The sequence below is a fragment of the Talpa europaea genome, assembly GCF_964194135.1.
Source record: "Talpa europaea genome assembly, chromosome: 1".
Lineage (NCBI taxonomy): Eukaryota > Metazoa > Chordata > Mammalia > Eulipotyphla > Talpidae > Talpa > Talpa europaea.
Genome location: NC_140073.1, coordinates 9,706,521 through 9,721,297, shown reverse-complemented (window position 1 = coordinate 9,721,297; position 14,777 = coordinate 9,706,521). Strand labels below are relative to the sequence as shown.

The 14,777-nt window shown below is 47.8% G+C and overlaps 1 protein-coding gene across 1 annotated transcript; it reads left to right on the top strand.

Moving 5' to 3' along the window:
* Positions 1-8,079: 8,079 nt before the first annotated feature.
* On the top strand, positions 8,080-12,800 carry LRRC55 (leucine rich repeat containing 55; the record flags this gene model as incomplete). Its single annotated transcript, XM_084234684.1, has 2 exons — positions 8,080-8,740; positions 12,565-12,800. The coding sequence occupies 2 exons, from the start codon at positions 8,080-8,082 to the stop codon at positions 12,798-12,800; spliced, it is 897 nt and encodes a 298-aa protein (XP_084090810.1).
* Between the last annotated feature and the right edge of the window lie 1,977 nt (positions 12,801-14,777).

Genomic DNA, 14,777 nt, shown 5'->3' with positions numbered 1-14,777 from the left:
GAAAAGAAGAAGTCAAACTATCACTATTTGCAGACGATATGATATTATACATAGAGAACCCCAAAAACTCCACAGAAAAGCTAATTCAACTCATCAATCAGTTCAGTAAAGTGGCAGGATGCAAAATCAACATGCAAAAGTCAGTAGCCTTCCTATACACAAACAATAAATCTGAAGAAGAAGAAATCAAAAAAACCATCCCTTTTGTTATTGAAACAAAAAAAATCAAATATTTGGGAATAAATCTAACAAAAGAGGTAAAGGACCTATACAAAGAAAACTATAAAACACTGTTAAAAGAAATAGAAGAAGACACAAAGAAATGGAGAGACACCCCCTGCTCGTGGATTTGAAGAATAAACATTATTAAAATGGCCATCCTTCCAAAAGCAATATACAGATTCAATGCTATTCCAATCAAAATTTCAATGTCATTCTTCAAAGAAATAGAACAATTATTGATGAAATTCATATGGAATCACAAAAAACCCCGAATAGCCAAAGCTCTCCTGAAAAAAAAAGAAGGGAATGGAGGCATTACACTCCCAGACTTCAAACTATACTACAAAGCCATAATCATCAAAACTGCATGGTATTGGAACAAGAACAGACATACAGACCAATGGAATCGAATAGAAAATCCAGAAATAAACCCACAGATTTATGGTCAACTAATCTTTGACAAAGGAGCAAAGACTATGCATTGGAGCAAAGAAAGTTTGTTCAATAAATGGTGCTGGGAAAACTGGGTCGCTACATGCAAAAGAATGAAGCTTGACCACCACCTCACACCATACACAAAAATCAACTCAAAATGGATTAAAGAACTAGACATAAGACCTGAAACCATAAAATATATAGAAGGAAATATAGGCGAAACACTGTGTGATCTGCACATCAAAGACATCTTTACAGACACATCACCCAAAGCAGTGATAGTGAAGTCAAAGATAAACAGCTGGGACTACATCAAATTAAAGAGCTTCTTTACAGCAAAAGAGACAATAACAAAAACAAAGAGAAACCCCACCAACTGGGAGAACATTTTTGCACACAACACTAATGATAAAGGACTGATCACAAAAATCTGCAAAGAGCTGATGAGACTCAACAACAACAAAGAAAATAATCCAGTCAAAAAATGGGCAGAAGAGCTAAAAAGAAACTTCTCTGAAGAGGAAATGCAAATGGCCAACAGGCATATGAAAAAATGTTCAACATCACTTGCCATCAGGGAAATGCAAATCAAAACTACCATGAGATACCATCTTACACCAGTGAGAATGGCACATATTAAAAAAACTAGCAACAACAAATGCTGGCGAGGGTGTGGAGAAAAAGGAACTCTTCTGCACTGTTGGTGGGAGTGCAGACTGGTCCAACCACTGTGGAGAGCTGTGTGGAGATTTCTGGACCTACTAAACATAGAGCTTCCATATGATCCAGCAATTCCACTCCTAGGTATTTACCCAAAGGACACAGAAACATCAATTCCAAAGAACACCTGCACCCCTATGTTTATAGCAGCACTGTTTACAATAGCTAAGCTTTGGAAACAACCCAAATGCCCAAAAATAGATGACTGGATCAAGAAGATGTGGTACATATATACCATGGAATATTACTCAGCATTCAAAAAAGATAAACACATGCAATTTGCAGCAACATGGATGGCGCTGGAAGGGATCATGCTCAGCGAAATAAGCCAAAAAGAAAAAGAAAAATACCGGATGGTCTCACTCATAGCAGGAATCTAGAAAACTTAAATAAGGGACCAGGAAAATGAATAACTATAAGAAAGTGAAAATCAAAATCAACAAAAAACTATGAACCAGAGACACTTTTAGGGGGGCGGGGGCGGGAGGGGAGGGATTGGGGTCAGAATGGGGAGGCTGCAATTGTATGGGGAATATAACAATAAAATTTATAAAAAAAAAATTATTGCTGCTATAACAAATATAGTGACTTAAAACAATATAAATCAATTATCTTACACTTCTGGAGGTCTCAAGCCTAAAATGGGTCACCAGGACTATGTTCCTCCTGGAGGTTCTAGGAAGAATCTGTTTCCTTGCTTTTTTCTAGCTTCTAGAGGCTGCTTGCAGGCCTTGGGTCATGGCCCCTTCCTCATCACAAGCCAGCAGATAAAGTCTTAAGACTCTTTGTGATTACAAAGGACCCACCGGGGAAACCCAGGCTAATATTCCCATCTGAAAATCCTTAACTTAATCACACATAAAGATCCTTTTGTATTGAGGAAAGAGTCACAGGTTTCAGGGATTAGAATAAGAACATCTTTGAGGACCATTTTCCGACCATAGGGCCATCTCAGAATTTTGCCCACTACAGTGTTTTATTTTCTGTATTTGCGTCAGAAGAATTTATATGGACCGTGTACCTCCAAACCACACACAAAGTAAAACAGCATCACCTCAATTTAAAATAAAATAATAAAATTACATTTGTAACATTTCTGAATATATTTTGCACAAATTGTTTCCGTTAACTTTGTCTAAAACCTCTTTTTCCACTGAGATTCTGTCCTTTCTGATGTTAAATATTGTTTATTTGACAAACACCATCTTGTCATTAATGTCATTCTTCATTTCCTCACATAGAAAAATATTTTTGCTGCACAACTAGAATAAATATGGTAATCTATCCTCTTTCTGTTTGTTTTTATTGTTTGTTGTTTGCTTCTCTCTTTAATACTTTGGACCATTTGGATTTTTTTTTCCATGTCTAAGAAGGAAAGTATCACACTCATGTCTGAATAGCATTTCTTACACTAATGTTTACTTTCAACATTGTATTATTTCCCATTTTTATTACTCTAAATTCTGGGAATGAGACTCTTACTCTCTCAAAGGATGCTCCATGCCATGGCCATTTTCCAAAACAGAAATATTGAGTAATACTCTTGAATGATTTTTCAGTTTAAAATACTGTTTTTAATCTTTTAGTCAATCCACCATTTTTGCTTTTAAACATTTTCCATCATCTTCTTTGTTAACATTATTTGTGCTTTCTTGCCCATTTTCCCGCAGATCGTTTTCAGTATCAGCGGACCAGATCCTGCTAAATAGTTCATTAAATTATTGTAGGATAAAAAACAGGTTCCTCTTTCCTATTTTTAAACTTTCCCAGCAACTAGAGAGGTGAGGTTTCCATTTTCCCCATATCTTCATTCTAGTAGGTTTGTGATTTTCCCTGAATAAATGTCTTATGTGGTAGATTAATTATCATGTATTTAAAGGTGCTCAGTCATTATTCCAACTCATCGACCATGTACATGAAGAAATCATAATAATGAAAATGATTTTTTCAATCCATTTGTGTTCTACAACTCTTAAATTAATTTCTCTGTACTTTTCCAGCAGAGAAGCCCTTGACATTCATGATTGAAAAGTCATGGCTTCCATAACTTACAAGGGGCCCTGAAAGGCCATGATATGTAATAATTTATCATTTTGCTAGGGCTCAAAATTGAATCACTCTTGCCGCAAGGCTGCCTTGTAGGAGAAAGTCACTTGCTACAGGGAGCAGCCGGCCAACCAGCTAAGGACAGTGCTGGACTTCATGTGTCCGCCCCCTTCCCCAGCACTCCCTCGAACAGTTACCATGAATGTTTATCCATGAAGGCATCTGAGAAATCTTGCAATAAATAAATTGAGCTCATTTTATTTAACTCCATGTCTCTCAAGCATCTGGAAACATTTTTCTCACAGCACACAGTGCACCATAGGACATCAGTTTGAGAAACAGTGATATATTATTTATAGAATGATTATGGGTAAACAGTGATATATTATTTATAGAACGATTAGGGGTAAAAGGTCACTTAAAAGAGTTCTGCTTCATTTAACTTCACTTTTACAGAAAAGATTAAATGCAATGATAATGTTCTTGAGTGGGGGGATTCAAAGGTTTGGAGTCTTATTGTACAAGGAAACATTCAAATCATGGGCAAATGTGATATGGAATGTTTTCCTTTCTTCATTTTTCATTTTGTGCAATTCCAATTCCCCTGCTGTATAACTATTTCAGCAATTTTATACTCCACTATTTATTTTAATTTATTTTCCCCTTTAACAAACAGTGTACTGTTCTAAGTGCTTTATTAGTAATAACTCATCAACCCAAAGCAACCCCATGAGTTAGATGCTGTTACAATTACCCCAGTGCTACAGGTGAGAAAAAGTGTTTTCAAATAGTGATGAGGCATTCTTGCCTAGATCCTACCACTTAGGGAAATAAATATTTTCCTTTAGTCACATTATTGGTGCTAAGTGTTAATATAAATTTCATATTATGTAAAGGAAGAAAACCTCCATTCTTCTTTGTTTTTCCATGCGCCTTTAGACAATTAAGTATTGAAATGTGCCAGTTGCCTTTCTGTGCCTCTGTTGAGATAATGATGCTTTCCTCCATTTTCCAGTTAATGTTAATTAGATATTATGCCAGCTTTGCTTGACGAAGGCCAACTGTACTTGTTTATACTGGGTTACTTGTTTTCAATGTGTGTTTATGTTTTAGACATTAAGATTAAGGTTTTATTTTATTTCTAAGCTCATAAACAAGTTAAATAACTGTTCCCTTTTTTAAAGGACAGGAATGCAAATCCTATTGACCTCAACCAATTTGGTTTGTCAATATTAATAAAGCGGCCTGTCACCCTGCACCAGACACTGCGGACCATGGACGCTTCAAAATGAGCATGACAGGAGAAAGGACAGTAGAAAGGGCGCAGGAGCATCTGTGACCACATAGGAGAAAGAAGCGTGTCGGAGAAGATGTGACTGGGAGACTTTGTAAATGCCTGGAAATCTGTGTAACTGAGTATTTGCTTTCTGTTCTTCCATCTGGTTTTCCCCAAAGATCTTAGTGGCTGCTTAAACAGGAGACCCCCTCCCCAGATCAACCACGTTAACACCCAGCACTGAGCTGAGCTCTATCAGGGCAGAGTCTACACTCATCTCACTGGCAGCTATAAGCCCATGGTCTAGCCAAGTGCTCAAGGGATTAATTACTAAAATGAAGAAATGAGCCACTCCTTGACCAAGCTAACTGGTCAAGATTTTTTTTTTCAATGAGGCGCAGCTAGAGGATTATTCATTGGGTCATCAAGAAGAGAGGTGTTGCAGGCTCCCCCTCATCTGAAGTCATTCTAGGATGGGAAGGAACAGAAAACTTGGAGAGATAATAGGACAGAAGAGTTGCTGAGCCTGAGAAAAGGACAGGACCACAAGGTTCTTCTGGCCATTTCCAATCCCCTATAGTTGTCTGTACAGCCCAGGTACCCTGCCTGGACTTGGCAACTGGTCCTTTGCTTCTCAGAGGTTCTCATCAGTTCTTGAGTCAGGACTTAGGGATAATTAAGGAACACAAAAGGTTGCACCCCCTACAATTGCCCCTGACAAGCTCTAGAACAGTCCAGTCACCTGGTACCTGGTGACCCAACCACATCCAGACCCAGGGAACCAGATGCTATGTGCAGAGGGACTAGACCTAACAGATTCCTCCCACTAAGTGAACAAACTTGCCGCATGTGCTCTCTTTTATTCTCTCTGTCCTCATTCATGTCTCCATTACCCTCTCCCCAGTTCCCCCCTCCCCTCCCAGTAAGTCCCTTTTCCTTCGGGTCTCATGCCCTTAAGCTTCCCCTGCTCTACCTCAGAGTCCAGATCCGCGCCTTCGCCCCTCTCCAACCTCTCCCTCTGGGCCCTTTGCCCTCTCTCCCTGCCAGCTCCATCTCCCCTGGCCTGACCAGGCCCTGGTCCCCCCTCGCCCTGTCACTAGGCTCCAGCAGTGGCAGCGGATTCTGCCGGCTGCTTGGTTCTCTTCTCTTTCATCTTGGTGGGGTCCACAGCCAGCGCTCCTGTTGCTCAGAGATGTGGAGGCAGTTGCTAAGAGACAGTGAAACGTCAGTACCTGGCCCTCGAGGAAAAAAAGGGAGCGAAAAAGGGAGAGAGGAGGGGGGAGAGGGAGGGAAGAGGAGGGAGGGGAAGACCTGACGGAAGCCACATACCCCAGCAGCCTCGGCACCAGCTGAGTTTCGGGAAGAAGCATTTGGATTCTGTGAACTTTCTTCTAAGCATCCTCTCTCTGATTTTCCCTTGTGGGCAAAAGAAAGGAAACATCACGGGGACCATAGGATGGGGAGAGCACCGAGGATGCTGCCCCAGGATCCAGGAGCCATGGAGGAGGAGAGGCCGGGGGAGGGAATGAGCCAGGGAGGCAATCTGTCCTCCTGAAGCAGCCAGCAGGGATTCCAGGATGCGGGAGGGAGACCCACCCTCGTGAGCTGCAGATTGATGGCTGTGTCCTTGGAGCGGAGTAAGTAGCCTCCTGAGGGCCTGTGGGAGTGCAGGGGGGCGGGGGACCACGGGCTCAGAAGGATGCTAAAGGGGTAGAGGGGAGCTGGGTGATTTCTCAGTGGGCAGGATGGAAGCTGGGGGCACTGGGAAGAAAGGCAGCCCGGGACAATGGGGTGCAGGGAGGACAAGTCGGGATGGCAGGTGGACAGGGGAGAAACAAGGAACGCGGCGGGTGGAGACACTGGGGCATCCTGGAGCTCTGTCCCTCTGCCTGACCAAGTGTGGGTGTGGGCTTAAGCTGGGGGCCAGCAGAGAAAGCAGAGTGTTTGTGGGAAATGATGGGGATTTAGGGGAGCACACAGGGATAGGGTGAAAGATGGTGGAGTGGACTGGGAAGGAGCTGTGCAGGAGTGTGTGTGCAGGAGGAGGCTGGAGAGGAAACTGGGGGGTGCAAGCAGAGGGCAGAGCAAAATATGTGGGAGCCACAGGAGAACAATGCATGTGCGTGTGTGTGTGTGTGTGTGTGTGTGTGTGAGAGAGAGAGAGAGAGAGAGAAGTGTAAGAATGTCTGCAAGAGGTGTACAAACAGCCAGAATGTGTATACATTTTTTTCTTCGAGAGTTGTTCAAGGGAGGGGAGTTTGGTGCAGACGGGGGTGGGGCTATAAGGAGAAGAAAATACAGGGAGCCCTGGAGCGAGATCTAGGAGGATGGCGGCAGGGTGGGGCGGAGGGTAGCAGGTGACAACCATGTCATGGTGGGGCTGCAGCTTGCCATGGCCCAGCCCGACAGGTAGTAAGCTGAGAACTCACCGGCTGGTGGCAAAGAAGAGGGAGTGGGGTGGCAAGGAGCCCAGGAGCGGGCACGGCAGAGCGGAGGGGGCACAGGAGCCTCTGCCTGAGGGCTTTCCTTGTTGACAGAGGGAATTCTGCGTGGCGCGCTGAGCAAGGAGCCGGCGGGGGAAATGCTAACTTGGACAAGTGCCTCAAGTTCCCTGGCTGACCCCTGTCCTGCACCTCCGGGACACATGACTATCTTCAACCTCTGCTGCGCAGACAGTGGGTGTCATTTGGGGTCCTCCCCTCCCTGGGGAAAGAGGCCCTCTGAGGATTTCAGTAGCCACTAGGGATCAGGTCTCCGGCTTTTGGGAGGCCTATGGAGACCCCCTTCCCCCAGGCTGCCTTCCCAAAACGTCCATCCCAGGACCACCTTGGACTTGAGCCCCCAGTTGAGGAGACAGGCCTCTGAGAACGCAAATGCTGGAGGCCCAGAGGCAATCCTGGCGTCCTAACCAGTCCCATGCTTGGGACAGGGCTTCAGGGGTTTTAGAAGTGCCAGGACCTTTAAAGGGCACCGCTCGTCCCCTGCACCCCCTCCCGCCTGGCAGAGGTAGCCCAGAGAAAGCCCCCGCGGTCATGGGTGAGAGGGGCACAGAGGGAGGGCGGCAGGGGCCCTTCCACCACCCGCTGGCAGCTGGTCCAGCCCCACCCTCCTGCCTTCCTCTCAGGTTTTGATCATCTTTGCAGACTCTGGGGGACCTCCACTGGGTTCACTGCCCCCTAGGCACGAGAAGGGACTTCCTGTGGCTCTCTCCTACCCGGCCCTCCCGGCCTTGAAAGTTCCCAGGAGGGATCAGGCCGAAGCCCTGCCTCTCCGGGGCTCTGGCCCTGATGCAGCTGCCCGGCTGGGCCGCTGACCCTTGATTCCACCGGCGACGCGGCCCCAGCCCCTCCCTGCGGCACTGCGGTCGCCAGCGGCCCGAGATGGGTGACACCTGGTCCCAGCTGCCCTGGCCCGGGCCCCCCCACCCGGCCGTGCTGCTGGTCTCCCTCCTCCTGGCAGCCGGGGTGATGCGCGCGGACGCCGGCGCCAGCTGCCCGGTCCTCTGCACGTGCCGCAACCAGGTGGTGGACTGCAGCAGCCAGCGGCTCTTCTCTGTGCCCCCAGACCTGCCCATGGACACGCTCAACCTCAGCCTGGCCCACAACCGCATCGCCGCGGTGCCGCCGGGCTACCTCACCTGCTACGCGGAGCTGCGCGTGCTGGACCTGCGCAACAACTCGCTGGTGGAGCTGCCCCCCGGCCTCTTCCTCCACGCCAGGCGCCTGGCGCACCTGGACCTGAGCTACAACAACCTCAGCCACGTGCCGGCCGACATGTTCCGGGAGGCCCACGGGCTCGTGCACATCGACCTGAGCCACAACCCGTGGCTGCGCCGGGTGCACCCACAGGCCTTCCAGGGCCTGGTGCAGCTCCGAGACCTGGACCTCAGCTACGGGGGCCTGGCCTTCCTCAGTCTCGAGGCCCTCGAGGGTCTGCCAGGGCTGGTGACCCTGCAGATCGGTGGCAACCCCTGGGTGTGTGGCTGCACCATGGAGCCCCTGCTGAAATGGCTGCGGAACCGGATCCAGCGCTGCACGGCGGGTAAGGACTGGGGCCGAGGGGGGCTTGGAAGGGGGTGACCGGGCAGCACGGAGTAGGGGGGAGGGTCTGGCTTCACTGAGAGCAAAGTCCCCAAATAAGAAGGAGGGATTTAGAGAGCATGAGCGCCTACTGTGTGCCTGATCTGAGTCCTCTTTGCCCCCCCAGTTTTCTCAGTAAGTATTCCTGGGGTTCTAGCTAGCGGGTGTGTACCAGGGAACCCTTCGTTGATGAAAGAGGTGCCTCCAGCTTCCGGGGCTTTTATGAACTAAATGAGGCAAACAAGTCCTAAAGGCGTGAGACTAGGTAATAACAAGCCTACTCGCTGAACCTTCGCCATGGCCTGGGGACCTGGCATGCACTACCAGACCCCCACTTTCATCAGCCCATTTTATGAGTGAAGAAACTGAGATTTAGAACGACGGAAGGACTTGCCCAGAGCCACTCATTTACAAAGTGGCAGCGCCTCCGAAGACACCCATGTTGATTTGACTCCTTATGTATGGTCTCCTCTACCAGACAGCTTTTTCAGTGTTTCCCAAGTGCTGGGGGAGGTCTGGAAGGAAGAGAAATGGCTAATGCTACTTATTTAGACTTATTATCTGCAAGGCTCTATTCTAAGCATCTGGCTTGTTTAGCCCAGCTCATCTGCACAAGAATTGGTAAGACCACCAACTCTACAGAGAAGGAAATCAAGGCACCCAGACGTTCAGTAACCTGCCAGATGCCACGCAGCTGCTAAGGGTTGCAGTCAAGACTTGAACCCTGGCATTTCAGCTGCATCCTGAAGAGTCAGGTTCTAGGTAAACAGGAAAAGCCAGGTCTGCATTCCCGGCTGGCCGAAGGTTCTCCCCAGAATTCTGCCAGGTTTGGGCATGGGATGGAGAGCTGAGAAGAGAAACTGGGATGTGGCAATTTAACCAGCCAATCCTAACTGGAGGTGGACTGGGGACTGAAGGAGGCTGAATCACACAGGCTTGATGAGCCCCGGCCTCGCTCGGGGGTGCCAAGGCCCAGCCCGGAAGCAGGCAGCAAGCCGTGCTCAGCTGTGGCCCGCAGTCATCTGCCCCCCGTGAGGCCGCACTGAGCCCAGGCAGAGTCCCCCGCAGCAGCAGGATGGGGGTAGCTAGACACCACCCAGGGGCTTTCCCAGGACCTGGACTCAGAACATGTTCAGAAGCAGCGACACTGGATGAGGTGGGAGGGAGAGGAAGACTGAGTGGGGAGCCCAGAACCAAAATAGTTTGGGGGGGCTGTGGGTCACGATTCCAGTGTTTCCACAGGGATGTGGGAGGAAGTTCTCTGGGACCAAAATAGCTGGGGACTTAGATGGGGCAATGGCAGAGGGCAGGAGGGGGAGGCTGCATGGGGCGACCCCCACCTGCTCAACCTTTGTAGGTTGCACCTGCTCCCCTGTGTCCTGAGCACCAAGGACAGGAAAGGCACTGGGAGGGGAGGGCAAGCTTCTCCCCAGCCATGCACTGCCCCTTTTTGGTGATCCCTGGGGCCCTTCCAAAGAAACACAGTCTCCCAGTGAGGGGGCGAGAGGTCCCAGATCCCATCAAAGCAGCTTCGCGTCAGCTGAGGGACTCAGCTTCAGGAAGGGAAAGTAACAGCTCACAAGCCCGCAGTGAGAAAGCAAACAAGCTAAAGCAAGATCCTGGTTCCCTCTTCCTCCACACACATACTTTGCTCCGTGTCACACTCCAGAAACTTGCCTTAGAGGACAACGAACTTGCCATCATTGGTAGGACCCAGCAATCCTTTGCCCTTTATGTCTTTTTCTCTTTCCTCTCCCTTTTCTTCATGGGATTGCCTCTATTAGCCATTGTTTTGGGGTTAATAGTGACTTGGGGTTCCCTTGGGGCAGAACTCAACTTTAAGTTGAGTTTCAGCCTTGTCAGCCTCCACTGCCACCCAGCAGTCCTGCAGCGTCTGACCAAATGCCCTCAGAGCCTCCTCTGGGACCATCCCCGCTGCCTCCAGTGTCCCCACTGCTCCCAGCTTCCTACTGTCTCCCCCACTCACACACACAGTAGATGTTCGGGCTCAGCATCTTCCAGTTCTGAGAGGAGAGCCCCTGGAGGGTCCACTCCCAGCAAGCTCTGGTCCTAGGCAGGGCCCAGAAGATTGTGCATACAGCTGTGGACCCTCCCACCTGGAATTCGGGGCACATGACATCTTCCTTCTGAACCTGATCCCCCCATTTCTCAGAAAGCTCAATCCAAATCCATCATTTTCTTCTTTGCCCTCAAAACCACAGAATCAATAAGTAGCAGTTAAACACTACAGAAAATAGAAACACTCACATTGACTCCAGACAGTAAGTTAAATTATCCTCCTTCTCCTGGAGAAAGAATGTGAGAGGCAGAAAGGCAAACCGATCTTGCCCAAGGTGAGAGTTTGTTTTGCATTTATCCACTGAATGAAGGCTGGCAGGCTGCTCGGAAGGCAGCGCCAGCACTGCAGAGTCAAACAACTAACGGAGAGCCACTCTCCTTCCAAGCCATGGGCCAGCATCAGGCATCTGTACAGGAGACCCTGGAGGGATGAGGTGGGACCACCAGTGGTGGTGAGACTTGAAGGAGAAGCCCCCTCCTACAGAAGTCTGTGCGCAGAATATAAACCCCGCTGATTGGTCCAGAGACCTGCCTAGCAAAATAAAAGCACATGCTTATATTGTATTTATTATACACCAAGAATATATCATTTGTATATGTTAACTCATCAACTCCTCACTATCACCTTGTGAGATATAAATTATTATTAGCTTTGTTTTACAGATGAAGAAACCAAGATACAGAGGCATTAATTACTCACCCACAATCACATGACTAGTGAGCAGCAGAGACAGGATTTGAACCTAGCCTAGTAGCCCTGGAGTCTTAACCCTGGAAAAGTCACATGGAGTGGAAGAGAAGCCCAATATGTTGGAGCTAGACAGACTCATTCATTCACCTATTCATTTTACAAAGTCACACTGAGCACTTACATGGACAGGACACTGTTCTGATGCTTAGGGAAGGAAGGATACTTAGGGAAGTGCTTACTCTCTAAAGGGGAGGAGACAGATAAACTGTGACACAGCAATAAATGCTATGGAGAAAAAGGAATCAAAGTAAATAAGATAGAGAGCATTTAGGAAAAGGGCAAGCAAGGGTGGTGTTTTATGTCAAAACACAAGAGAAGGTCTCACTGATTGGGTGATAATCAAGCAAAGTTCCCAAGGAAGTGAGGGACTGAGATGCACAGAAATGCAGGGAGAAGTATCCTCACTAGAGGTAAAAGGCAAAGGCACCCCTTGAAAGGATGCATGATTGGGGTGATAGAAGAGGTGTGTGTGGATGGAGTGGAATAAACAAGGAGTGGAAGCCCCGGGGAAGGGTCTTCGCAGCTCACAGTGACACTTTGGTTGTCACTTATAGAGGAAATGAAGCCAAAGGGGTGTTTCAAGGAGAGAATGACAGGACAAGACCTCAGTCTTGAAAGGATCCTCAAAGGTGTCATGATGGTTTAAGGACAGAAGCACAGAGACCAGCTGGGAGGCTGTTGTAAGAGAAGATGGTGTCCCCAAAATACCCAAGCGCTACATTAGTGGTGGCTATTAAACTTGGGGCAAGTATCTAAACTCTCCAAGCAGTGGTCTCCAGAGCTTTAAAAATCTCTATCAAAATATTTGCCTTGAGGATTGTTGAGGGAGCTGAAGAAGGTAAGTAAAATTTGAAGCACCCGGAAGAAATTCAACTATTCCTAGGAGGGGTGGGAGCCTCAATTCCACTCTCTCCCCCCACCTGGGGACCTCACCCTCCCTGGGTTCTGTGTTGCAGATTCTCAGCTGGCTGAGTGCCGCGGGCCCCCTGAAGTTGAGGGTGCCCCCCTCTTTTCCCTCACTGAGGAGAGCTTCAAGGCCTGCCACCTGACCCTGACCCTGGACGATTACCTCTTCATCGCCTTTGTGGGCTTTGTGGTCTCTATCGCATCTGTGGCCACCAACTTCCTTCTTGGCATCACAGCCAACTGCTGCCACCGTTGGAGCAAGGCCAGTGAAGAGGAAGAGATTTGACATGGCTACCAGTTGTCCCTCCATGCCTCTGGCCACCACTGCCACTAACCCCTGGGTATCCTCCCTGGCTGCCCACAATGGCTCCAATGTACCCTGGCCACGTCTGTCACGGCTCAAGCAAGCTTAGGAAATGAACTTTGTACAAGCAACTGCTATGGGCCAGACACTGTGTTAGGAACTGTGAGTTTTAAATGAATCTGACCTACTCCCTACCCTCAAGGCATTTATTCCCTAAATTTAAATGATTTGTCAGCACTTTCTCGGCACATAGTTATGGAAGCCCAGAAAAGGAGTCATTGACTGTGGCTAGAAAAGTCCAAAAGTATTGAACAAGTGGAGGTGATTTGTGTGCTGAGTCATCAAAAAAAATCTGCTTTGTCAAGACAAAGAAGGACCAACATAAGCAAATGACCAAGGCCAGAATATGCATGTGTTAGAACAATGAACAATCTCTTGGGTCTTGGGTATGTAGAAGGGCAGTGGCATAGGACCAAAACTTTCCCTCTGACACTCAATCTGTGAGCCCTTGGCTTTGCCCACCACTGCCTCAGAGGGTGAGAATACCTCCATGCCAGGCCCTTTGACCACCTCCTACCAGCAGCAACCTGATGAGACCACCTTCCATTGACTGCCCCCCATACTCCATGGCCAATGGTAGCTGCCATTGGTAAGGTCCCAAGTAGCAAGTTGAGGATGGACACCTTCAGTGCCCTTTATCCTACCCCCATTTCCTGCTTCTCAAGCATTGGGTTCCAGAGATGGGGAGCAGAAGGTCAGCGACAGGGACAGCAAGAGTCCTGGCACCCTAGGACTCCTAATCCCATGACTGTTCTTGCCACAGTGCTCATGCCAAGGGATCTCACCAGAAAAATGCTACCGCCCAGGACCCAGGACTGAAGGAGGAAAAGGCCACCACATCTATGACCACAGGAGGGTGTGCACTTTCGTCTAAGTGACTCGCCCATTCAAACATAAGAGTGAGAGGGCTATTAATTACCAAGCACTCATGAGTGTCAGGCACTGTGATAAGCTCTCTCCACAGACAATTCCCTTTAATATACACAACAATCTTTTGAGGTAAGCATTGCCGTTCCCATTTGACAGATGAGGAAATTAAGACTTGGAGAACTTAAAGTCATGTGCCATTTAGTGAGCAAAATAAGTCTGTGCTCTTTCCACTTCTCTATTCAATTTGGGGAACATCACAGTTCCCTCTAAAGTTATATAAATTCTACTTCAAGTAGTGCTGATGATGCTCTTAATAAGGGCCTGGCAGTCATCTGGGTCCTTTGACATTTATTGACTCATTTATTGCAAGTCTCACAGCAACACTGCTTAGCGGTCTTTACTCTTCCCATTTCACAGATGAACTGATTACAGAGTTGAGTAATTTACCCAAGGTTAGATGGATAAATTCTAGAAGGAAGGTGATAGGCAGCTCCATTCAGGGAAACAGTGTCTAATCAGTCAGTCAAAAAAAATCAAGTAATTATATGTGCAAAGCACAATTATTGTTGTCATCATCATCTTCACCATCTGTTTCATCAGCTTCCCCACATTTGTTCAGCACTGGACAGTTCCTGAGTGCTTTGGCATTATTCTTGACTTTTCACAACCAAATCTGCAAATCAAATGCCATCACTCCTATTTGGCAGATGGGAAAATAGAGACTCAAGAGTGGGTATGACTTGCCTAAGCAATAGGATTAGGACTCAAGTCCAAATCAGCTCTCTTCTCAGTTCTTTCCCTGGTACTTGGTGACAAGAATGCCTTGGAGGACGAGGTAGAGGGGCCATGCGTGTGCTAGCTAAATAAAGGGCAGTGAAACCCAGATGCTGGACAGATTTAGCTATGTTCACAGGAGGGCAAATTGAAGTCTCTAAATAAGAGACACCTGCCTTCCAATGTGTAAATAGCACATTAGAACTGGTGGCCCTGGGGGACATTCATGCAAAAACTGAGATATTTGGGAAACAA